The sequence below is a fragment of the Venturia canescens genome, chromosome 10 (genome assembly GCF_019457755.1).
Source record: "Venturia canescens isolate UGA chromosome 10, ASM1945775v1, whole genome shotgun sequence".
Lineage (NCBI taxonomy): Eukaryota > Metazoa > Arthropoda > Insecta > Hymenoptera > Ichneumonidae > Venturia > Venturia canescens.
Genome location: NC_057430.1, coordinates 2,490,338 through 2,514,826, shown reverse-complemented (window position 1 = coordinate 2,514,826; position 24,489 = coordinate 2,490,338). Strand labels below are relative to the sequence as shown.

The following is a 24,489-nucleotide window of genomic DNA, read 5'->3' as shown; positions in this document are numbered from 1 at the left end:
ACGCTAGGGGCGGACGCTGGGACATCAGACTGTTCTGAACTAGTCTCTCTCTATCCGAGATCCTAATTACGCGCCTCAAGATAACCAGCTATCAGGATGGACAACTATCAGGGTAGTTGAAGTTAGGATAGTCACAATGGTTGAGGTTAGGATAGTTGAGGTTAGGATAGTTGCGGTTAATCAGCTGTCACTGAGGTTAGTCAGCGAGGTTGACGAAAATTATTTTTAGTTATCCCGCACGCACTTCATAACGTCATAACCCCAAACTTCAACATGACGTGAACCTTCGGCTGGTGACTTTCGAGCTCTCGAGCTCCTTAGCTTTCCCCAATCTTCCTTGCTCTTTTTATTGAATGTCATTGGCCCAAAAATTTTCTCATCCTTCATTGGTTGCAACGGAATTTCTCTTACCGGGGATTGGTGATTATGGGGGCCAAGGAGCCTATGTTCGTAGCGGTTGGAGTATGCGTATACAGATACGTAAAATCCTGAATGTGTTATTAACTTTTGCATAATCTTAAGAGAATGGATCAGTCGGTATATCGCAACCGTGAGTGCGAGAGAGATAGCTGCAAATTTCGAAATCGAAATTTTTTAACACAGTTTGATAGATTAAAAAAAGGCTCTGTCAGTCGATTTTTGCCATCGTTCTGCATAGGCTGACAAAGCCTTTTTTTAATCGGTCAAACCGTGTTAGAGAATTTCAATTTCAAAAATTCCAAGTGAGGTTAGTCAACTAATCCATACTCTTAAGCCCGTGGAAAGTTTTTTCTCCGTAATTACGACATCGATCATGCTGATTTTCGGCTCATTCGACAGAGAACTTCTTAATGAGATCATGCCCACCACACGAGCGTTGAATGACTGAATTTTTTGTCATGATAAGAGATTGGTGCTATTATATTCTCTCAAAATTTATGGATTTAAAAATTAACATAACTAATCAATTAGTCCGTTGTAATTATCAATTATATAAAAAAAAATATCATTATTAGTAAAAATTTGACTAGTTAACTTTTTGATTTGGCAACTTTGTTGTTGGTGGAGAGATATATCTACCTTGCCAACGGTAAATTGATGGCTTGTCACTCACATATGACTTGATACATATAACCAACAATTTATTTGAATTTGAGGTTACGTCATTATTTGTGATTACAAATATTTTGTTATCACAATATTTGTATAAATATGAATAAAAAACATCTTTCTATTAATTATACCGAGAAAGTATACACGCCTGTACAGTACCGATACACTAATGTAAGCACGTCACAACTAAACACGATATACATCTATATACTGTGACGTGACATTTTGCCCCGCCACTCGTACGAATTGTGTCGACCAGTGGACCGGGTTTACGGCCCATTTTCCACGACTTTTCGACTCGTCGGGTGTTGGTCGGAGCCGGACTCATTATTGCGTAATTATTGTATTAAGTTCGAAAAACCGCCTACATTACCGATTTGAGAGATTTTAGTTAGTTTAGCTACCTGTTACTTACGTGGCAGGAAGAGAGAGAATTTCGTTGTCTATTTTTGAGTTTAATCTGACGTTTATTTACAGAGAATTTCGTTGTCTATTTTTGGATTTAATCTGACGTTTATTTAAAGAAAAATTTCATTGTCGTTTTGGGATATTTGGTGTCGCCTCCGCGACTGGGTTTGCGAACCGTCTTTTATTGTGACGATGCTTTGCTGTTGTTCGACCCGATCTCGTTCGCGAGAAACACCCTCCCACACCGTCTTCGAGTTACGAGCATCATTCTCGACCAGTGGACGGCTGAAAGGACACGCTGGCATAGGCCATTCGTTGAACGCCGCCCGTGCCTCTCCCGCTGCAGTAACCGAGAGTTACACCGTCCGCTACACCGTAAATTCGGGTGCCACGGTCCGTGCGATACGGCGCCTCGTCAGGTGGGATTCGGGGGAGTTTTCTGGAGCCAAGGTGCTGTTTTGCCTGGTGGTTTTTGTCGTGGGCCCACCATGGCTTCTAGACGTCCGAAGTCATGAGGGAGGCCTCCCCTCGGTCCTTCAGAGCTGCCCGCCGGATCCCCAAGAGGAAAGGCACTCGAATCACGGCAATTAAGTCGGGAGGAATGTTTCAAACGGACGGGAGAGGTAAGAGCAACAGGGAGGCAAATTACCGACGTGACGCTTCTTAATTTGAAGTCCCGCGAAAGCGTGAACTACGAGCCTATGCTCTGGCTCGCGCCTAGCGTGTGAGCGCTGCGGTTCGCGGGCCTAGTGGTGGGGATGGCGCCGAATATTGAGGACCACTCGTTCGCACAATTAGTCTTGTTCCGATCACCTCACCGGCGAGTCAGAAGTCCGAGTCTGCGGTCATCTAGGTCTCTTTTGTCTTTTCTTCGGGTGCGACGAGTGATCTCCTCGGTAAGCCCACTACTCTTTCTCCCCGGGTTCTTTGGTAGAATTGAGCGTATTGTTTCGGAATTTAGTTCCGGTTTTCTTTGAGTTTTGTTGCCTGGTGGCCTTTTCTTTGAGGGAGATCTGTGTGGCGAAGTGGCGAGCGAGATTGCGGCCGCTACTTCCCAATCTCCATTATTTTTCGTGTAGTTTATTGAGACGCTCAACTCTATCAGGGGATTCACTCTTAATCTGGTTCAATGCATTATTATCTGATTTCGAAGATAGTCTGAACGATTATTCGTTCGAGTTTTGATAAAGCGCTGAATATTACGCGCAGTACAGTTTGAGTTCTCTTTTGTCTCTCTCTCCCTGCACATGTCGAGAGCCCTAGCGAGCGCGCTAGCCGCGCGATGTTTTCGTTGTGTCTCTCTCTTTCTCATTGTCGCGTTCGGGATGTACGGCGGTTAGTCAAGGCATTATTTTTCAGTATTTTTCTCTCGTTTCTTTTATATTGCGCATTCTTTCGTATCTGCTATTGTATTATTTCGTGTCTCACGATCGACGTATTTTCTGTTACCTCTTTTGAAGTATTTTATTGTAAAATTGCGTTATTTTCCGTCGTCGATCATAATTTCGCCTATCTTTTGTCTTTCGCGCTGCGTCCGTGTATTGTCCAAAATTGCGGACTTCTATCTTTTGTGATTTCTGTCGCCGTATGGTAGGTTAGCTCGCGGATGAACTATTGGGTAGTAAATTACCAGGTGTCGATTACCTTTTGCCTTTGCGCTACTTACGACACCCGCGTAATCTACCTGGAATTGTCTCGCCGTGGTCACTTTGTTGCCTACCCTGCCTTAGTGACCAATGCGTTACAATTTCCGCCATAGCAGTTACCTATTACCTATTACCTATTGCCTGTAGTTACCTTGCGAACTCGGGTAGGTCGTTGGCGACGTTTAGTTACCTACTTGTGAACAGGGCCAACGCGACGGCGAATTAAAATTACTATTTCTCCAAATTATTATCTTGTTCCGTTTAACTGGCGAACCTAAACTATCGTTTCCTAAAATATTATTTTGTTGAACATTAATTGGCGATCTCGTATTTCTCTCCTGTATAATTTGTTTTCCGCTAAAAATTGTGAATAAATGACGCATACTGTTTCGAATGTTATATTTTGTTGTGGGCTATTTCTTTTGTGTTTCGTGACCGCTACTTTGGCCCCAAGGATCCCCCCCTCTACCTTTTGTATCTCAGATGAGCTGAGTAGTCGGACCGTCCTCGGTCACTCGCTCCCCTCGTGCACTCTAGACTTTAATTTTGCGTTGCGTTACCATCACGAGAATTGACGAAAATCAAGTCGATTAATTCGACGGTACTTGGTACCTGGCGCCCAGTTCATTCTCGTAGCCGGAGAGCAGCGCGAGGCAAGGTGAGTGAGCCGAGAAGGGACAGATCGTACCTTCCCGGGAAAATCTTGTTACAATACATATATATAAACAGCTGACAGAGCGGTGTTGCCGATGTCGTACCGAACCTAGTATTCAACGACTCATCGTGAGCGATAATCGTAGTTAATTTATGATTTCATTCTTAACGTTTCGGTGACCTGACATTTTTATAACGCCATTAACAAGATAAATGTTCAATGAATACGTATATGATTTAATGTTTTTTTCCAGCATTTACGATCCCTTAAATTTGATTGAAAAATCACGATCCATTTACTGCCACTACGATGTCCAATTTTTAATACTTATTTTCTTGCTTAAATGTTCGGTAACCTCCCCTCAATTTTTTTTACCGTCGAACATTTTTCTATGCTGTGTAAAAAAATCAGATTTTTCTGCAGATTTTTTAAAAATGGCCATGATCTCATTAATTAGTTGAAAGTTCAATTTTCAAAACCGTACTTAACTCATGAGCTTCGTAATTCAACAAAATCACATGCCAATTTTATCCCCACAACCGCAAATCGTTTTATTCAGAGAAAGTATAAATCTCGGTGTGAGCCTCAGGCCCGCAGACGTCAGACCTGTTAATGTACTTGTCCCGAGACTCTACCGAGTCTCTTGATCAATTCTTCAATCACGGTGAAGTCGATGATTGATGAACACTTTGTTGTTTTACAAATTTGAAAAATCGACGATACTCTGAAGCTAATCAAGTACTTTTATTGGTTATGACAATTCACACTCATTTAGTTAAAAACATTTGGTTTTGAAACTCAATAGTTCCACACTCATTTAAGTAACATACTTTTCAAATGCAAATTATTTGGGGGCTATGAAAGTTACTTAATTTCGAATAGGATAAAAACCATGGATATCACTCGATGGCTAAATGGTCCTCATTAAGGCTTTGATGAAAAACCAAACGGCAATACTTCCAATCCAGACTTTGAATCCAGCGTCAATCCACCACATTCTGTAAATGAAAGTCGTTACGTTACTAAACTACAAAAATAGAAAGACTGTAATAATTTATAATAATATTCTTCGTTATCGTTCACGTTAAAATTTGTCGTTATCCATTTATAGTTCACGCTTACGTCTTACATTTATAATTTCATTGAACTGATACTAAATTGCTTCCTCATTGATACTAAGAAATAACGAGGGTTTTTGCTTCTTTGCATTTATCTAGAGTTGCGGCAGCGACTCTGAGACAAGTACATTTATGTTATGACGAGTCGCTGCCAGAGAGTCTTTACAGGAGCAACAGCGTTTCCAATTGTTTTCGAAAATTTTCAAAATTTGTTTCTTTAATAATTAAATAATTACAGTACTTCAGAGAATACTGTAAGTTGACGTATTTTTTATTTTTTTTGTCTTTGGTTTGCGATCTTTTCGAGCTCTGTAGCTCAACGCATTGAAGAGATATTAATTATTTATTTTTTAATAGCATCAAAAAATGGGTCGGATTTTCGCACACATTTTTGATGTTTATTTGTTTTTATTTAGTGACAAATCTGGTGCTTTAATACATTTTATATACCTATATATTGTTTTTCTGGTGTCATAATACAAGTATTGTAACGATACGATGGTGACAGAACACCCCGTTACGCGTGAATTCGAGCTTCTTATAAATAAAAGGAGCAGGTATGAAAGAAAAGCAGGAGTCAATTCAAAGTAATGGCAAAATAAACAAAAAAAAAGCTTTTATTCAATGTTTGTTTGTTGTTTCGATGTGTGGTTCAAGTACAAAATCTCAGCACCTTTCCTTTTAGAGTCTCTCGAAAGTGATAGTTCGCAAATGGGTCTGTCTCGTACAATAATTTGACAAAATGAAAGAATTGATTTCTGGTTCGCGATTAATTTTAGTTCAAATATCGCACTCATTCGCAAGAAAAAGTTCGCCATAAGTTTAATTTAGTCGTCATCAATCGCTTCTTGATAAATTACGTTTCACAATATAATCGATCAGTCTCTCGCAAATGAATTCATAGTGTTTCGTGGAATGATTTAATGTTCGCAAATAAAATGTGGTCTTTCGCAAAATGATTTAGTGTATCGCAAATGAATTTTAGTGTTTCGCAAAATAATTTAGTGTGTCGTGAAATTAAGTTTAGAGTTTCGCTATTGATTTGGTGTTTCGCAAATGAGATTTAGTGTTTCGCAAATGATTCAGTGCGCACGGAATAAAATTTCGGAAAATGAAGTTCGTAAATGATATAGCTCGCAAATTCGTAAACAATAATTTTCGCAATTTAATCATGTTTCGCAAAATTTAGAAAGTTTCAATTTAATAACGCTCGCAATGTTTTTAGAAATTTTTGATAAATCTTTCACAATGTTTAGAAATTTTTGATAACGCTCCGCGATATTTTAGAGGTTTTTGATAGAAAATGATTCTAAACTCAGGAAGCCAAGATTTTGAGAAAGATGGACTAGAACCCACCCAGGAATCTTAAGACAGAACGAAATCGAACTGTCCCCGCCCTCCTGGCATGAGTGAGAGGAATCCACCAAGAATCTTATGATCGAACGAAGCCGAACGATCACCGCCCTCTTGGCAGACAAGGAACAGGTAATCTAGCCAGAAATCTTCAGAGGGAATGAAATCGAACCCTCCCCGCCCTCCTGACTAGATCGGTGCCTCACACTGACAATCCTGAACCCAAACGAAATCGAAAGGGGCCCGCCCTGTCAGTATGCGTCGGTGGTTTATAAAAATGCTTCCTGAGCTCGTTTTTTGAATTAATTTGCGTAATGCGGACTCTGGTTTCCTAGGCCAGAGTCGGCGAATTTGCGTAATGCGGATCCGAGTTGCGAGTCTCGGGATCGGCTTAGTGAAAGCGGGCCTAGCGTGATGAGGGCTAGACTGGCTCCTGAGACCAGTTTCCATGGGTTCTTTATACTCACGCGAAACAACGACCAACTATCATAATAATTTTGTCGCATTGCGACAATTACGCCCATTCACCAATCAAGTTCATCTCAAACCTTCTTAAATTTCCCGATTGGTTAAATTTTGTGTCGTATGTTCTTTTCTATTGGTTGGTTGTCTCTGACCAATGCCTTTTTTCGAAGTTTCAGCGACGCGCAAACGCGACACTTCGTTATGCCAATTATCAGTGAATGATTTCTTGATTCGTTGTTCTTGAAAGTTTCGCATTGGTCGGATCTCTTGATTGGTGAATGTGCGCTTGTTGTCTGAAGCGCGCGAAATACATTTGAATTTGAATTTACCCAATTTGTTTGATATTATAAAATTTCTTCAATTTGTAAGTGCTTTTACTGTGAGATTTCCACCCTCCTAATTTTCCCTAATTCTTTCTTAAGTTTCAAATATTTTTATGTCAGACGATTGAATTTATTTAAGTGAATTTTGACGAGCTAGTTAATGTGTGTGATCGATGCGAGGTGGGTCGATACGCGAGCCCAGGCGCTGGCGCCTCGATTGATTGATTATCGCACTGCGCTCTACTTTATCGGTACGTCCGATAACTAATTTATCGACCCGTCTGGATCGTCTCAGTATATACCTATATATTTTCGTTATGATATGACGTATGGCGTGTTGTTTAAATGCTAACTAGATGAGGTTATAAAGATGGCGAAAGTGAAAATTCATCGACACTGTTCCAATTTTTTCCGGTTCTGTAGAAAATCGATAAAAATAGGACAACATTTTAGTGAAAGTGGTGAGAAAAAAGTGAAGAAGAATAAAAGAGAAATAAAGGTAGAGGATTCCAACAGTGTTATATGATGGAAAATAAACCGAAAATTGTCAACAACATACGGATTGATGGTATAAAATATTTAGAAAGGTTAGAGATTTTTTCTATATATATCTTGAGATGTAATCCGGATTCTGAAACATTAGAAAAAAAATCCATGCCTCCGCTCTTTCTCATCAGCTCTCTCTCTCTCTCTCTCTCTCTCTCTCTCTCTCTCTCTCTCTCTCTCTCTCTCTCTCTCTCTCTCTCTCTCTGATTGTATCATCAAACTTGTCGATGTTTGTTATTGGAGAATGTATAATAAAATAACCCAAAACAGCAATGACGAAGGAGAGCGAGGGACTACAATAATATAGAAAAGAAGTATAATCGCATTGCCTGTAAACGCGTGACAGACTATTCGAAAGTGCCTGATTCCAAAATTTCTGTTAGCAAATCGAAACTGAGGAATTCCGATTTTTTTTCGTTTTTTGGTGGATTTTTTTTTTATTCATAAAAAAGACTAAATTGATAATCACGAAGAGTTTTCATTTCAGTTCCAACAAAGTAAAATTTGAGCTCGAAATAAAATATGTCTGCGTGTGTGTATATGTGTGTATGTAAATACCTGAAACAACTTGGATGTATAATGAAACGATTTTTATTTTCAAAAAAACTGATTCGGCTTGAGAGTCACCCCGTGTGGCAAGCGCATTTTTGGGGTTTTTTCGTGATTTTTTCGCGGCGAGAAAAAACATAGACTTGAAATTTAAAGAAATTGTTCATTGGTAATTAAAGTTTATGACGGAATTTTTTAATTCTGATGTCTCTATTCGGTGTAAAATTAGTCCACAGGATCGCATATGTTTCTCCATGATCTCCACGATTCCCGGGGATTCCGTTTATCTGCTTTCAAAAAACCAAGGAACGTTTTGATTTGTAAAGCAGTGGCTATCGCCTGAACTGAAATCATACAGAAATATTAAAAATTGAAGGATTATCGAGCTATGCAACATTTTGAAAAATTGAAATTAGGTGTTTCAAAACAGAAAAATCCTTCAATTTTTAATATTTTTGTATGATTTAAATTCAGGTGATAACCACTGCTTTCCTAATCAATACGCTCCTTGGTTTTTTGATCTCAGATAAACCGATCCCCCAGAATCGTGGAGACTATGAAGAAACATGTTCCTGTGAAGTAGCTTTACACCGAATCTACCAGAGATATCAGAGTTAAAAAATCCTACCATAGAGTTGAAATACCATTGAATAAACCCTTCAAATTTCAAAAGGCTATGTATATTTTTCCTTGCCGCTATAAAATCGCGAAACCACAAAATCCGGCTGCCACACGAAGTGACCATGTTATGTTGGATTTAATTATTCCAATCTATCAATATCGCGCTGTCTGAAAAGAAGATTCGAATGCCTTAGTCGTTGAAATCCTGTCTTTTTTTAACGACATTGAAATTTATAATTCGTTGCGTTTTTTGAGTTTTTAAATAAATTAGCCGTAATTTGATTAAAAAAATTTTGTTTCCTTTTTTTCGATATCTCTTTCAACGAGACGGGGAATAATTTTAATTAAAGATTTATTCAATAAATGTCTTTTCGCAGGTACATTCTGATGGGTGATAATCATTACAGTAGTCTCAGTGAATAAACCCTACATATGTTACTCATGTAGTGTGCATTCCTTGGAACGAACAAAACATGAATTAACAATAACAAAATATTATCTATATTGTGCCCTAACATGAAGAATTTGATTTTCCAATATCTGTAAAATTTTTTTAAGTTTCAAGTTCACAGTGCACAAAAAGTAGTCAAATCAAATCATAAGTAACAGCACGAATGCTGTGGAAAAATTGGAGACAAGTACATTTATATTTTATGCCACCTGGACAGTAGTCTCAGTGAAACCCCATGTGACACTCGTGTAATTCAAAACACAAATGCACGATGATTTATAAAAAGTTGTTCGATCTATTCTCTCGAAACTTGCTTCAAATGGCCAATTCATTACTGAAGGTTATAAAAAAACCATTCCAAACGTAATGAATAAAAAAAAATGAATCTTCTAAATCTTGGTAATGTATGAAAAACGTTTGATTCAAAGGAACAAAACGTTGTCAAATAAATGCAAAAGTGACGAGTACATCGGATGACAAATGAAAAACATTCAAAACATAATGGTATGAAAAAAAATTACGAAACCAACTGTAAATAATTTCAACAAAACAATTAAGAAAAGCTTTCACAAATCATGAAAAAAGATTATATTAAAAGTAGACATGCTAGGAGAGAGTTGGACCAGGGATCTCAGGGGGGTGCGGGGACGGGGGAGCCCGGGGAAGGGACCGGCGCGGGGTCTGTTGCGGGGCAGGGTGTGGAGGGGAAACCGTTGTGGAGGTGAGTGGAGGGGATGGTCAGAGAGAGAAAGAGACTGCTGGCAAGGGGTTGGGGGGATTATTATTATTCACGATTAAGTGAACATTTCTTATTTTATTCCTATATCTAAGTACATTTTTTTCTTCATGAATCTATACAAAACAAATCTTATTCTAAATCTATATACTTATACAAATTTTTTTATTATTAATTTCAAAACTATTTTCAAACGTCCCCTGCAACAGAAAAAAACCCCCAAAAATTCTTAATTTTTTCATTTAGTATAGCTAAAATCTGATGTAAACGAAAGATAACTCACCAACACTTCATGCATATTCTACACATTGCGTGGGCGATGAACAACGATAGCGATCTGCCGCAGTTGCTACACCACCGATCGTCCAAGAGGTCATACCTTCCCCTCAGGTGGGTGAAGTGGGCGGTGACTCGCCCATAGACTTCTGGGTCCTGTACAAAGCAGCCTATGCAGACCCAGAATTCACGATCATCCGCGTAAAAGGATTGGATGCGACAAATCTCCGTCATCGGGGTTAAGATTACCGCCGATTCCGGACGCCGCATCATGTCCAGCCAGGAATCACTCGAGCATTCATCCGGTGATACAGCACGATCACATAAAAACTCTTCTACATCATCATCATTTTCGTCTCCATGAGTGAGGTCGACGATTTCGCGCACTCCAGAGCGATCGGCATCCAGCTCATAATCGGGCGACGCACGCGAATTATTTTCATATTCCGAGCAGTCTATGTCAGTCTCATAATCGGGCAATGCAGATCTATTCCGATATAATTGAAACTCTTCATAGAGGCCTAAATCATCCTCGGTTTCATCGAACTCGACGTCCCTCCCATAGTAAGCGAAATCACGCTCGATGTCATCGAGGATGTCGTTCATTCCCTCATCATTAACATCGACATCATCATTTCTATCATCACTGTCATTATTGTGTTCATCATCACTCACATTCTCCATGTCTGGATTGTTGTCATCATCGTCCGAGATATCGACAATTATAAGATTATTTCTTTGAACACTAGGATCACATTCATAATCATTCGCGAGATCAGTCACTTCGACCTCATCGTCGGAAATGTTACTTTCATCACGATAACCATTGTTCCTGAGATCAATAATTTCGACATCGTCATCGGATATGTCGACAACCATTATTTCACTTTCTTTATTACTACAATAACTATCATTGTCGTTCACGAGATCGAAGATCTCCACTTCACTTTTACATAAGTTGAAACTTTGAGACATTTTTACGTTTTTTGGCGAAAAGATAAATTTGACGCGAACGCGACTGGCAATGTCACCGATACTTTTTCGAGGAGTGATTTTTGACGTAACGAAAAAAAACTTTGATGAGTCAGTAGAGACGTAGAGAGCAGAGTGATTTTCCTCGTGAGAAAAATGTCCTTTTAACTCTTCGTAGAAAGAAAGAAAAAAGAGGGAGGATTTCGCATACTCTCAACACTTTAACTAATGGCAAGCATTGAATCCCCTCCAACGACTTTCCACCAAAATTAGAAAATGTACAACTGAACTTTTCCAGCAAAAAAAAAACTTCTACTGCGGGGAAAAGAATCTAAGGACCCGCAATGACCTGCGAGTGAGGAACGAAAAGGAGCGGAAGTTTTTTTAACCATTTCAAACTACCCATGAAATTCATAATTAAATTTATGACATTCGAAGTATGTCGAATATCCACCATGGTGTAACTAACTAAGATTTACTGACACTGAAAAAAAAAATGTGTTTCGAAAACTTTCTACGGAAATGCCCACCCACGCAACTTTTCTCAAACCAGATTTATCTTGATCACTTAATGGGTTTTTAGGGGGACGGAGTATTAAAAAATATATCATGAAATGATTTGGGGTAGTAGATCGGAAATTCTAATGATGAAAGTGGGGAGGGAAATATTTAAAAGACATTGGAATTAAAAAAATTGGATCATTTCTGAAGTCGAGGTCGAGATGGAGAGGTGTGCAAGTATGTATGCTATCCATCCGGCGAAAGATCCATCGACATTAACGGAAAATGAACTTGAATCGTTGCCGAAGGCTTTGCTTTTAAAGCATTATAGTAATTCCATTCCTTCATTGTGGGATCGTTTACCCAAGTATGTGCAGTGTGATGCGGATGTGCAATCATATCAATTGTGTTTCGATCATTTTAATCAACCCTGGGTGCGAACTCATATTGATTCAGTTAGACCCAGACGTAGAAATTGTGAAAAGTGCGCGATTATGGAACGACTTGCAAACATCTATGGAACTTTACGGATAAAAAATCCCTGTGAAATGACGTCGGAGGAGCTCCAAATTATATCTCCAACCATCTTCAAGGAATACTTTGGTGAATATACAGATATTCTGTGGGATCGTTTACCCGAATATTACAAATCCGATAGTGAGATTGCATTATTACGTCGTTGCGTTAAACATTGGAGTGCATCATCGATAGACGATCATATTGACGGTCCGGCTCCGCAACATCGAAATTGTAGGAAATGCTCTGAACGTGTTTGAACAAGTTTAGAATGCATGTGTTCATAACGTCGGCGGAATCAAAGAGATGACCCGTCTGAGCCTGTACAAAAAAAGAACCACCGGAGGAGACTGCATCGATCACAATATAGATCACGTTTGAACCTGTTTGAAAGCGTGTGGAAGGGGATGATTCAGTTTTGGGGTAGGGATAGATGGAAAAACAACAAATAGCAGAGTCCAGAAGAAAAAAGCATCACTTCACATCTTCATAAAGTTGAGTCAAGACTTGCTCTTTGTGGAAAAATCTCAAAAAAAAAACTATATTCATCGTAAATTGGAGTTCGCCGCAAAGTCCGAATATCTTTCTACTAAGAAGCTGAACGAGCTCGAAGTCGATGGGGAATATCTCGTCTCGGATGTGAGGATCGCAAACACCAAGTGGGGCAGAAGATACGTTGCCGAAATCAGGAATGAATTCAACATATTCCTGCCGCCACGAGTCGTAACGGCATTCGATCAGCATCCTGTTACATTCAAGAAACTCCTGGAAACAGCTCATAACGGGGAACTTTATATGAAGTATCTCGGTGGCAATTTGAAGGCCATCAAATTTTGTCAAAGAGAAGTTTAATGTTTCTCAACAAATAGAATAAAAATGTAAATAGTATATGTAAATCTTCGATGAAGTGTGAGTAATGTTAAAAGAGGAGGAGGAGGAGGATGAGGAAGAGTATTATATAAAATAATTAAAAAAAACACACACTCATATATGGAAAAAAAAATGTTTTGTTTATTCAAAAATCCCTCGTTTGCACAATGCATGATATACATATAACCAGCTTTTCAAAGATTTTACATTCATCGTTGCACAATTGAATTTCGATTGGTCGGTATGATGGTCGCATTTCGATGGATTTCTCGGTAGGTTTTTCAACGATGGGCAGTCCAAAGTCTCCAAATCGACAATCTCCGTTGACAGATCCCAAAAGTTCGTCAGCCATAAAGACTTTTTGCAGCCTTTTACGAAGATGGTATGAGCGCCGCGTAAGATAGTTTGAATTATTCCTCTTGCCGCATCGTATGGTATTACACCAAAATCCCATGATAATCTATAGAAATTACCTTCCAGCCATTTGTTTGTCGTTTTATACTTTGTCGGCAGAGAATCCCATGCATACGGTGGTATGCATGGGAAGAAAAGTGTGAGAGGTTCAGCATTCTTCACGTCCGCACGAATGATTGAAATTTCTTTGAGTATAAACTCATTGATGGGTCCTTTGAAGCCTTGTAGATCGATGACAAAATCCATGATGACTGTTGGCTGAAGAAGTTGATGGTACGGTTTTATACCAATTTTCTCACCCCACCACTCACTGGATTGTATTCAACGATGCGCTCGTGTAGAATGAGGCAGTATGCGCAAGTTTGTGCTGGAATATTTGTGCTTGTTTCAAATTCGAGGCGCACATCAACAGGTCCAGACTTGAGAGAATCGTTCTGCTTCGAGCAGTCAATCACAATGAGAGGTGCAAATTTGAGAAAATTCGCTTTTGTAAGCCATGGTTCGGCCTCCTTATTGTAGTACATCGGTTGAAAGTTTGTATGCATATCGTACAGTACTGCATACTGATTTTGTTCTATATTCAAATTCATATTACCATAAGGATAACATTGTGAATTCAAGTATAATTTTACATCAGTAACGTTGCAATGATTAAAATTACTCGCATTTTGACTCTTATTATTCTTTCGTCCTGTTTGGAATGCCAGGACCACATATCGAGGTTTTTCCAGCTGCGTTGATGTCTTGACTGATCACACGTGTTTCGATGTCGCCGGTAACATTGGATATTCATACAATTCCCACGTACGAAAACTCATTGGAATTGGGGTATCTTTGGCGATGAATTTCAACAGTTGAATTTTCCGTTTATCCGCCACGGTGACGTATGGAACGAGTCATTCAATTTTTCGTAGTGTAATTTTATAATCTTCAGCGGCTGGTTGAACTATTGCATTATCATCGGAACGTGATCTAGTCAAAATCAATTCGCGCTTTGCATTCACCACCATTTTTCGATAATCTTCAGCAAATCCCGGCAGCATGCTCAGTGGTATGCATACGTCAAAGTTGCCTGCTGCGTCCACAATCGGTTTCGTCTCATCGACATCGACCCAACCAGTGTTCTCAAGCATTGTACTTCTCGCCGACGAATGAGATGTATATCCTTTCATAAGAGATGTGATTCCCACATTCTTATTACGATCGATTTCAACGGCGTTAAGTTCATAATGCACTTCCTCGAATAAATGGCAAATGGCATTGTTAACGAAATTCGTTGCAGCTAACACTGTACCATCCGGCATTGTCAGTTTGCCGGAAATGTGAATTGAACTTTTATTCGGTAGAATTGATAAATCTTGATGCTGGATTGAAATACGTATTTCATCACTGTTGTTGTATGTTGACGACGCGTATGGTTGATGAACATGAACCTCATAATGTATGATGGATTCATCAAACATGACGGGTGTCTGGATGTTTACGATTTCTTCCTCCATTGCAGGCAGCAGATGCACAACGAGCAAAGCAGATAATTTCTCACACGCGAACTCCACGAATTTTGAGACCCAAACTCTTCAATAGTAGAAGGTTTTGAGGTGTTAGCTCTTTGAGCGTTGATCGACGACTGCTTTCGCGATCCCATGTTAGCTTATTAATATTGCCAATACGATGATTGTAAATTATGCCCATTGAGATTTTATATGAAGTCTTATGGTGATGACTTCACCGCGGAAATTGATCAAATCTCCGTCTTGATCGACAATACGAAGCTGTATATTGTCAATGCGACGAGTTGTGATTGGTAGATAAATGACGCTCGACGGTACTTCGATGATTTTATAGCCGGCCGGTACAGATGGGAAAAATTCGTGAATTATATGAACTTTTCGCCCGTTGATGTATGCACCAGTGGTTATGTTACACTCGACTGGAATGGCGTTCACTTTGAAAATGGACACGGGTAGATCAGACACATGTCTTTTATTGAGCTCCAATCGACGCGACGTAAAATCCAGCAAAGGTCCAATTGAATTTTTGGATATAAAATCAATCGATTGATTGCACTCAATTTCACTGCGTAGCGTATAATTATTTGGCTTAAGCTGAATTTGTATGTTTTTAGATGTCAACTCAGTTTTCAAATATTTTTCAATATCTTTAATTTCATAGCTGCCCGTTGGAATGGTCACCACATGATTTCCAACGTGAAATTTATTGCAACCAATGTCGATATTTGGAATCGAATTGAATGTGAGCAGTTCGACAAGTCCATGAGTATAATTTTTGTCGGGCGATTGTGCCTCGAATGAAAAAATTGTGCCTCGAGTATGGAGGATGATCCAGTAATGGTGATCGTCAAACTATCATCCATGATGCTCGCAGATTTAGAACTAAACACGCAGCTCCATAGTCCACATTTATATAGTGCATAATTGTCTCGTCGATTTAGTTGTCCACACAAAAATTTCAAGCATAAATGCCCACATATTATTGTATCATATTCCTGATACTTTTTATAATTGTATTTCACGCTACCTACATTGAAGAATCTCATGAGTTCGGGTGGAGGTGGGAGATTGCCGAATCTATCAAAGTATGTGATTCGTTGACCAGTCTTTTTATATGCAACCCAGTGTGTCCCAGAGCCCACATTTTCATCCAAATTCACGATTGCTGATTCTTGCTTGAGTGGTCCATTTTCAGGTAAAGTATCACGCATGAACATGCTGCGAAAGTTACGAATTTTCATGGCTCTCGCATACTTTAGCAGATCGATGTCGGTGAGTGGTTGATGTGGTAGCGTGATTATACGTTTTTTGCCCCGAGGTAAAGACCCAAACCCTGTTTGTATGGTTTCAGATGTAAACCTTTACCCAAAGCGATAGCCTCGAGTGTTCGGTTGTGACGTTTACTTTCCTCCAATTCCTTTTTAGCCGCTTGAGCAGCATTTATAGCTTTGACTATTGCAGCACTTCCACCAGACAGTGCACCAACGGCGCTAAGGCCGGCAAAGATGGGTACGAGGAAGGGCAATAAACCGCCGATTTTGTGAGGTACAGGTAGAACCCGAGGTGTGCGTACTTTAACACCTTTAACACTGGCACGCGCACCTTTCAATGCTGACATGACAATTTCACGGGGGTCACCACTACGAATCATGGCTTTCTTTGCGGCACTAATGATCTTTTTCAGGCAAACACTTTTTTTGGTCTTTTTCGTCACTCCTTTCATACCTAGACCAAATTTCTTCTTCGCCTTCATAATGTTTGTCACGGTCCAAGCACTTGCTCTTTCACCAAGACTTGCGTCTTTCGAAGTTACACGTTGCCAGGCTTGTTCAGCCAAAATTTTATCCGCCAGATGTCGTGCTTCCAAGTTTTCACGATTTTTCGAATATGCGATATCGTATTCTTTACACGCAGCATTCAGCGCGTTTATACCAGGATCACCACGAGCAAGACGTTTGATCAATTTCGTACCAGGTCCACAATATTGATAGCCCGGTAGATGTAGTTCCACGGGGAGATTGTTGATTATACTGTTTACCAAACCTTTACCAGGTTTATCATGTACAATCATCACTCTGCAGTGGTTACAACTCGACTGACTTTTCCAACATTATAAAGTTGCATTTATATGATTTTTTCAATCAGTCGCATACGAGATGAAGTCGAAGAAACAAGTTTCGAGCGGTCAACTCCCCATAATAAATTTCGATTAATTTATTGTTGGAGCGGGTAGTGTGAAGAAGCGTCATGGAAACTTACTACCTAACAGCATTCGAGCCGTATTTTGTGGCCCCTCGAATTGTGGAAAAACGAATGCCTTACTCACGCTCCTAATACATCCAAATGGTTTGAGATTTGAGATTATAGATATCTATATTCTCGAGATCGAGTATAGATATCTATATTCGAAATCGTTGAAGCAGCCAAAATACCGATTGCTCGAGCAAATGCTTAAACCTGTGGAAGGAGTGGAATTTTTTCAATTTAACAAGCATGAACAAGTTGTGGCACCTAGTGAAGCTCGCCCAAACTCCATATTCATCTTTGACGATATAGCGTGTGACAAACAGGACAACGTGAGAGCATTTTTTTCCATCGGAAGACACGAGATTGTGGATAGTTTTTATCTCCGTCAGACGTATACTCGTATTCCGAAACATCTCGTGAGAGACAATGCAAATTTTATAGTGCTATTCAAGCAAGATGATATGAACCTCAAGCATGTATATAATGATCATGTCAATACGGATATGACTTATGCAAGTGTCAAAAAAATGTGTGTCAAGTGTTGGAAATCGGACAAGTATGGATTCATCACGATTGACAAGGACAGTAAGTTGAATGCTGGAAGATATAGAAGGGGATTTGATTCTTTCCTCACTGTCGATGATGATGATGATGATGATGATGATGATGATGATGATGATGATAAATAATTGTTCCCCTGGATTTTATAAGACAGTCTAAAGTCTGACTTACTCGTGTCAACATGAAGCGCAAAGAACTTTTAAAGGAGACGGCTGTATTGAGTGAACTTGCCAAGGCGAGTGATGCAATCAGATGAAAACATCGAATGTTGAAAAGTGGACGTGATAGTGCTCAGCAGAAAATACAAGATGTGTTTAAACCTATTGTTGAACCGTTAGAGGAGTTAGTTTCATATACGAAAAAACCTAAAATTGAGAATGATCGTGTAAATGTTAAGAAGGAGGAGAAAGAGTCTCCAAATTTTAGAGAAAATAGCATGCAACAAGATATTTCTTTCAAAGATGATATTTGGCATGATGCAATTACTGATGGGAATGTCGGTGTACCCTTGACTAAAAATAGTGATAATGATATTCAGGAAGATAATAATGATGATTATGAGGACGATGATAACTTGGAATCATCTGGAGATGTTGATAATTTGATACGTGAGTATTTGGGCTTACTGCGTAGTAATAACAAAACAAGATTAGATGGCGTGTATGGAGTACGAAATCTCGCTCAAAACAGATTAATGATTGGTGATTCACCAATTCATTTCGAACTCGATCATATAGTGGTTGGAGATGAAAAGTATCCCAAAAGTATTGGCTTGGTGGAACTGTTGTTTAAAAAAGAGCCCGAACTCAAATATGTAACACCAAATGACTTGGAGAAATATCAGAAAATTGTCATCACAACGAATGCTCATAAAAAATTTTATAAACGCACGGGTGCGGTACGTCAGGATAAAAATAGTAAATTTAAAAATTATATATCCCAAATGCTCGGTAGCAACGATAAGAAAGGTGGTGCTCTGCCTCAGTATAAGGTAGCACGAAAGCATACCTCTGTCGACTATGTTCATTGGGATGATCCAAATGAGCTGGTAGATAGTCTTCGCTTATTGCTCGCATCGCAAGCTGCTGGAAATTCATCACATTCGAATGAAATTATATCGATTATCGAGGTGTTGCGTGAAGCTGATATCATTTATTAACATGTGATGGCTTGCTTTCATCCACATTCCCAACATGAGCGTCGATGTGTTTGGACGAAAGTTGAGTAGACGTGGTGCAGGTCCTCCGGGTAAACCAGGTGCTGGATTCAAAATTACATCGAACGGTCATTACGACTTGGAACGAAAACGACTGACAAGGAAAGTCTTTCCGCGGTCCCCCTCCGATTTTAATGAAACTTGAATATATTATTCTACATCGAAATCTAAGAGACACGTATTTTTTTTATCGGCGGAAAAATGTTTCTAGGGGGTGAAATCATCGCTTGAAGTTGAGACCTCCGAGGAGTACTTTTCAGGTTTCACCCATTTCCACTTGAGATAATCGAATGCACCCAAATGGATAATTACCTTAATGATAAACGATGAAAAATGCAACTGGTTTCACATCGGGGGGTTGCATAAGAAAAAAGTTATAGGGGTTGAAATTCACAAAATCGTTATAACAAAAAAACTATTGCACCTATCTCGATGAATTCAATTGCATTTTGAAGGTGGTAAAAAAATAGTAGATACGGGTTTTTGCGTTTTCCTCGCAAATCAAGTTAAGGGGGTGAACTACCCCTATGTATGTTTACGTTTAATCTCAATCAAACGGCAGTAATTCTTTTTTTTCTTGTTTCCTTTCCTCGTAATACGTTTTTTCTTCAAATTTACAACAACAATGTTGCGGATATAACATTCAATGAACGATTTTATCTAAATGCCAACTTATTTATAGGTGAATCTTCAGATGGAAAAGTATTTATATCTGACTTATCGATAATTCTGACCGATTTATATTTGGCAATGAGATAATAACATAGGCATACGATAAGCGCTTACACATATACTCATATTCGTTCTGGTTGATAAGACCAAGTTTTGGGATGACGTATAGAAAAACTACATAGTCGAGTAAAAAAAAGTGTACAATATGCTTATATCTTTTATTAATAATATGTCAACAGTCTAACAAAATAATCACCATAGCGATAAATAGAAGCGAACATATAATGGTGTGCTCTATTAACCGTTGTAAGTACTGCAGTAATGATAATCATCGAAAAAGTGTTTAAAACATAGCGACTTTTTGCACCAGGAACAATAGCAACATTTTCGCATCCTGGAACTTCACAATGTGAGTTGCAGGAATCTCCAAACGCAAAATCTACAAGATTCTCAAAATTCGCAGGTTTTTCTTCTATGTAACCACTTTTGCACCAAGAATATTTGAAAAGATCGATATAACGTGGTGACGACAGTTGGTTATGAACGAGTGATTGCAGCTTTATGATATTGTTTCTCAAATGCAAATTAATATCATAATTCATCAAAAGACAATTATCAGAAAAATGTCTAACAAAATTTTTCCATATTCGGAATCCAAAAACATCGAGGGGTTGGATTTTTCCGGTAGTTCCTTTAGGTATAATCATTACTTTCACATCTCTATTTGAAGGTTTCACATCAAGTACAGCTTGGGGACAGTGTCCAGTCCAAGAATCAATCAGTAATAATGATTTTGGGCCAACTTTCGGGAAAAATACATGCTCCAACCAAATTTTAAAATGATCTGAAAATAGAAAAACGTATTATTTTTTCTATCGAAAAAATGTTTACACAAAAACAGTGGATGTAATTTATACCTGAAGTAAGCTTCCCAGACTTGGATACTTCTATGTACACATTATCGGGTCTGAAAAGCGTTCTTTTAAAACTAAAAATAGAGGAGATAGCAGCTTGCCGTCAGCTGATATAGTCGGCTGAATAGTGTAACTGTGAGTCGTAGAAGAGACTGATTGTACAAGACATTGTACTTGCTTTTCTCCTTCGATCGCTAAAGTTCTTCCTGAATGCATTTCTAGTTGGAAGCCACTCTGATCTGCGTTAAATGTATTTGACAATTCGTACGTGCTAATATTTTGCTTTACGTCATAGACAAATTTTTGACTTTGTTGTTCCAAGACTTTTCCATCTTCAATTGTTTTGGATATAATGAATTTATTAATTTTTCTCGATACGATACGATGAGCTGCTTTGAATGAGTTTATCCACGTACGAGATGCTTTGAAACGAAAATCAGTATGCCCTACTTCTTTTTGAGCATGCAAGGCCCATTTTTTTAAATCGGAATCGTGCACTATTAAATCAGCATCCACAGCAGCTTTGAAATTTTCCAAAGTGTATCCACAAATTCGTGCTAATTTTTCTTTGTATGTCCCCCCCTTGTTCAAATTGTGGGCCCACCGCCGCAACTGTCGTATAGATTGCACTATCTTGAACTTTTATTTAACACTTCCTAAACCTAAATTTCCTGTCTTCCCGCTGCGCCAATACTCAACGGCCCTTAATTTGTACTCGTAAGATAAGTCTTCGTCATCACGAGTGCATGTATCAGGCGGAAGTTCTGGTTCATGCAGGGCGTCTGCCCATTCTTGATCTTCAACAATTTCCATTTCCCGATCCTTAAATGGTTCTTCAAAATGCAAAGAATTTTCTTCTACCATGTCGAAACCACTGTATTCGTTCATTGCAGTCAACAAAATATTTTCAATGTTTTCTTTCAACTGTATTTCATCGTTATTCACTGGCGAATCCGGTAAACGCATAACTTCAAAAGTTGTGAGAAGCATTCTAACAACGTTCAAAGGATTTATCTTCATTTTGATTAATACTTGCAACTTTGTTTTAAATAGTCTCGAATTGTAAGGCACTTCTTTTGTGTAAAATAAAAATAACCGACTGTGGTGAATACATTCCGCGATCGCAGTTTTATCACTGCTTCTGCGTTGTATTTCAAATCTAATTTTGGGAGCGAGTCACAGACCGGACCGAGGTGACTCCGAAATAACACCGTCAAGTAGAGGGGGGAGATATGATAACTATGAAAATACGTCAGTATTTACGAAATTTTTGTGAAAAGTATAAGAAATACATATTTTTTAATTTATCTTGTGGTTTATTCATTATTAACTAATAAAAAAATTGTTATTCGTAAAAGTTATCCAATCTATAATTTTTCGCGGAAAAAATAAATAAGTGAATTCTTTTAAACTATGGATGTAATTCGTATGAATACCGTAAAAAGTTACAAAAAATAAAGAATTCATAAAATGGTAGAATTTTCAAAGGAAAAATTCGATTTTTTCCAATTTTCCTTGCTCAAGTAGATCAAATCCATTGTTTAAATAAATTTTGAATAGAATCTTTTAAGTATAACTAGAAGAGTCTCAAAATGCCTTCAAATAAAAAACAAACCATTAAGATTGGACGCATACTTTGGGTTCTATCACTTTCACCAGTTAGGAAAATGTAATTGCAGGAAAAATCCATCCATCTGTTGATATGTGGATGTTGTAAATTTGAAGAAAAAACGTATTACGAGGAGAGGAAACAAGAAAAAAAAGAATTACTGCCGTTTGATTGAGATTAAGCGTAAACATACATAGGGGTAGTTCACCCCCTTAACTTGATTTGCGAGGAAAACGCAAAAACCCGTATCTACTATTTTTTTACCCTCTTCAAAATGCAATTGAATTTATCGAGATAGGTGCAATAGTTTTTTTGATATAACGATTTTGTGAATTTCAACCCCTATAACTTTTTTCTTATGCAACCCCCCGATGTGAAACCAGTTGCATTTTTCATCGTTTATCATTAAGGTAATTATCCATTTGGGTGCATTCGATTATCTCAAGTGGAAATAGGTGAAACCTGAAAAGTACCCCTCGGAGGTCTCAACTTCAAGGGATGATTTCACCCCCTAGAAACGTTTTTCCGCCGATAAAAAAAATACGTGTCTCTTAGATTTTGATGTAGAATAACATATTCAAGTTTCATTAAAATCGGAGGGGGACAGCGGAAAGACTTTCCTTGTGAGCAACGTTGGCGAGCCAGTAAATGCTCGAGATGCTGTAACACTCGATGCATTCAGCAAACACATTCATTCTATAACTCATAGTGTGACTCATACAACGAATCAAAAGTGCGAATCGAATGTGGCGGCTGCAGAAAAGCGTGTGAGAACCAAGCTCGCCCATCTCCGTGAAAAAATTGATAATATAAAGAGAGAAATCTCAGAACTTCATGATGATATGAAGCTTTTACGAGATCATCTAATGATAAGTCAGTGAAAAGTCCTCCAGACTCTTATCTTCTGCAATTGATGAGGACCGTGGGGGAGAAGAAAAAATGAGTGAAAAGAAGCTTGCGGTGGTTGAAGAACTGCATAAGCCAGCTCGGCGGAATTATCCACGTCGACATGTGGATATACGTGGCCTGGATGAGACTTGGCAAGCTGATCTTGTCTGCATATGCACAACACAACTCTAACCATAAATTTCTCCTCACTGTCATCGATATATTCTCCAAATTCGCCTGGGCCGCACCGTTGAAGAGTAAAAGTGGAAAAGATGTGAGTGCTGCAATGGAGTCGATTCTCAGCAAAGGACGCATACCGAAAAATCTTCACGTCGATCGAGGAAAAGAATTTTATAATATGAACTTTAAGGCTTTGATGAAAAAGTATAATATACACTTGTATTCTACATTTAGTAATACGAAAGCATCAATTTGTGAGCGCTTCAATCGTACACTCAAGAATAAAATGCGGATTCAATTTAGTTTTCGCGGAAACTGGAAATGGATCGATATTCTCGATACATTAATTATAAAATATAATGATACATTACATAGTACGAGAAACCAGCAAAATTCAAAATTGGTGATAAAGTGCGCATAAGTAAATTTAAGAATGTATTCGAAAAAGGTTATACACCGAACTGGACAACTGAAATTTTTACAATATATCGAGTGAAAAAAACTAATCCAGTTACTTATAATATAAAAGATCATCAAGATGAGCCCATCGCAGGTGGTTTCTACGAACAAGAGCTACTACATATTAAATACCCCGACATATATCTCATTGAAAAAGTGTTGAAGAAGCGCGGCAGTCAGTTGTTTGTAAAATGGCTAGGTTTCGACAATACACACAATAGTTGGATAAGCAAGAATGACCTATGAATAAAGAAGATGGAAAAAATTTCAACTCTGGTTTTTTTTTCTTTATTCCACTTCCAATGTAAAAACTCTCTCTCTCTCTTGCTCTCGCCCACTCATACTTATTTACATCGCTTTCAAAGACATTATGGAATGTCACGATGACCCCATGGCAAAGTATTCACTGTGCCAGGAATAATGTAGCGCTTGTCGTCATGCGGACTTAGAGCTATATTTGTTTCCTTAATCAAGAGACTCGGTAGAGTCTCGGGACAAGTACATTGACAGCCCTGTCGTCTGCTGGCCTGAGGCTCTCGCCGAGACTATCTTTTCTCTGAATAAAACGATTCGCGGTGGTGGGGGTAAAACTGGCATGTCATTTTTTGGCATTGCGGAGCTCAAGAGATGTTTTGTTAAGCGAAAATTAGTTTGGAGACTAACTTTCAAAATCTCTTTCGAATGAGCCCGAAACCAACACGATGAGTAGCGTAATTGCTG

General features: G+C 38.6%; 1 protein-coding gene across 3 annotated transcripts in view; it reads right to left on the bottom strand.

Annotated features, from left to right (window-relative positions):
• Positions 1–4,521: 4,521 nt before the first annotated feature.
• Positions 4,522–24,489, bottom strand: part of LOC122416708 (putative fatty acyl-CoA reductase CG5065) — a 147,381-nt gene continuing 127,413 nt past the window's right edge. For all 3 annotated transcript variants that reach the window (XM_043429739.1, XM_043429742.1, XM_043429741.1), the window contains exon 10: positions 4,522–4,799. In XM_043429739.1, the coding sequence (XP_043285674.1) occupies positions 4,712–4,799 (88 nt within the window). In that variant the 3' untranslated portion in view covers positions 4,522–4,711. The remainder of the gene's footprint in view (positions 4,800–24,489) is intronic.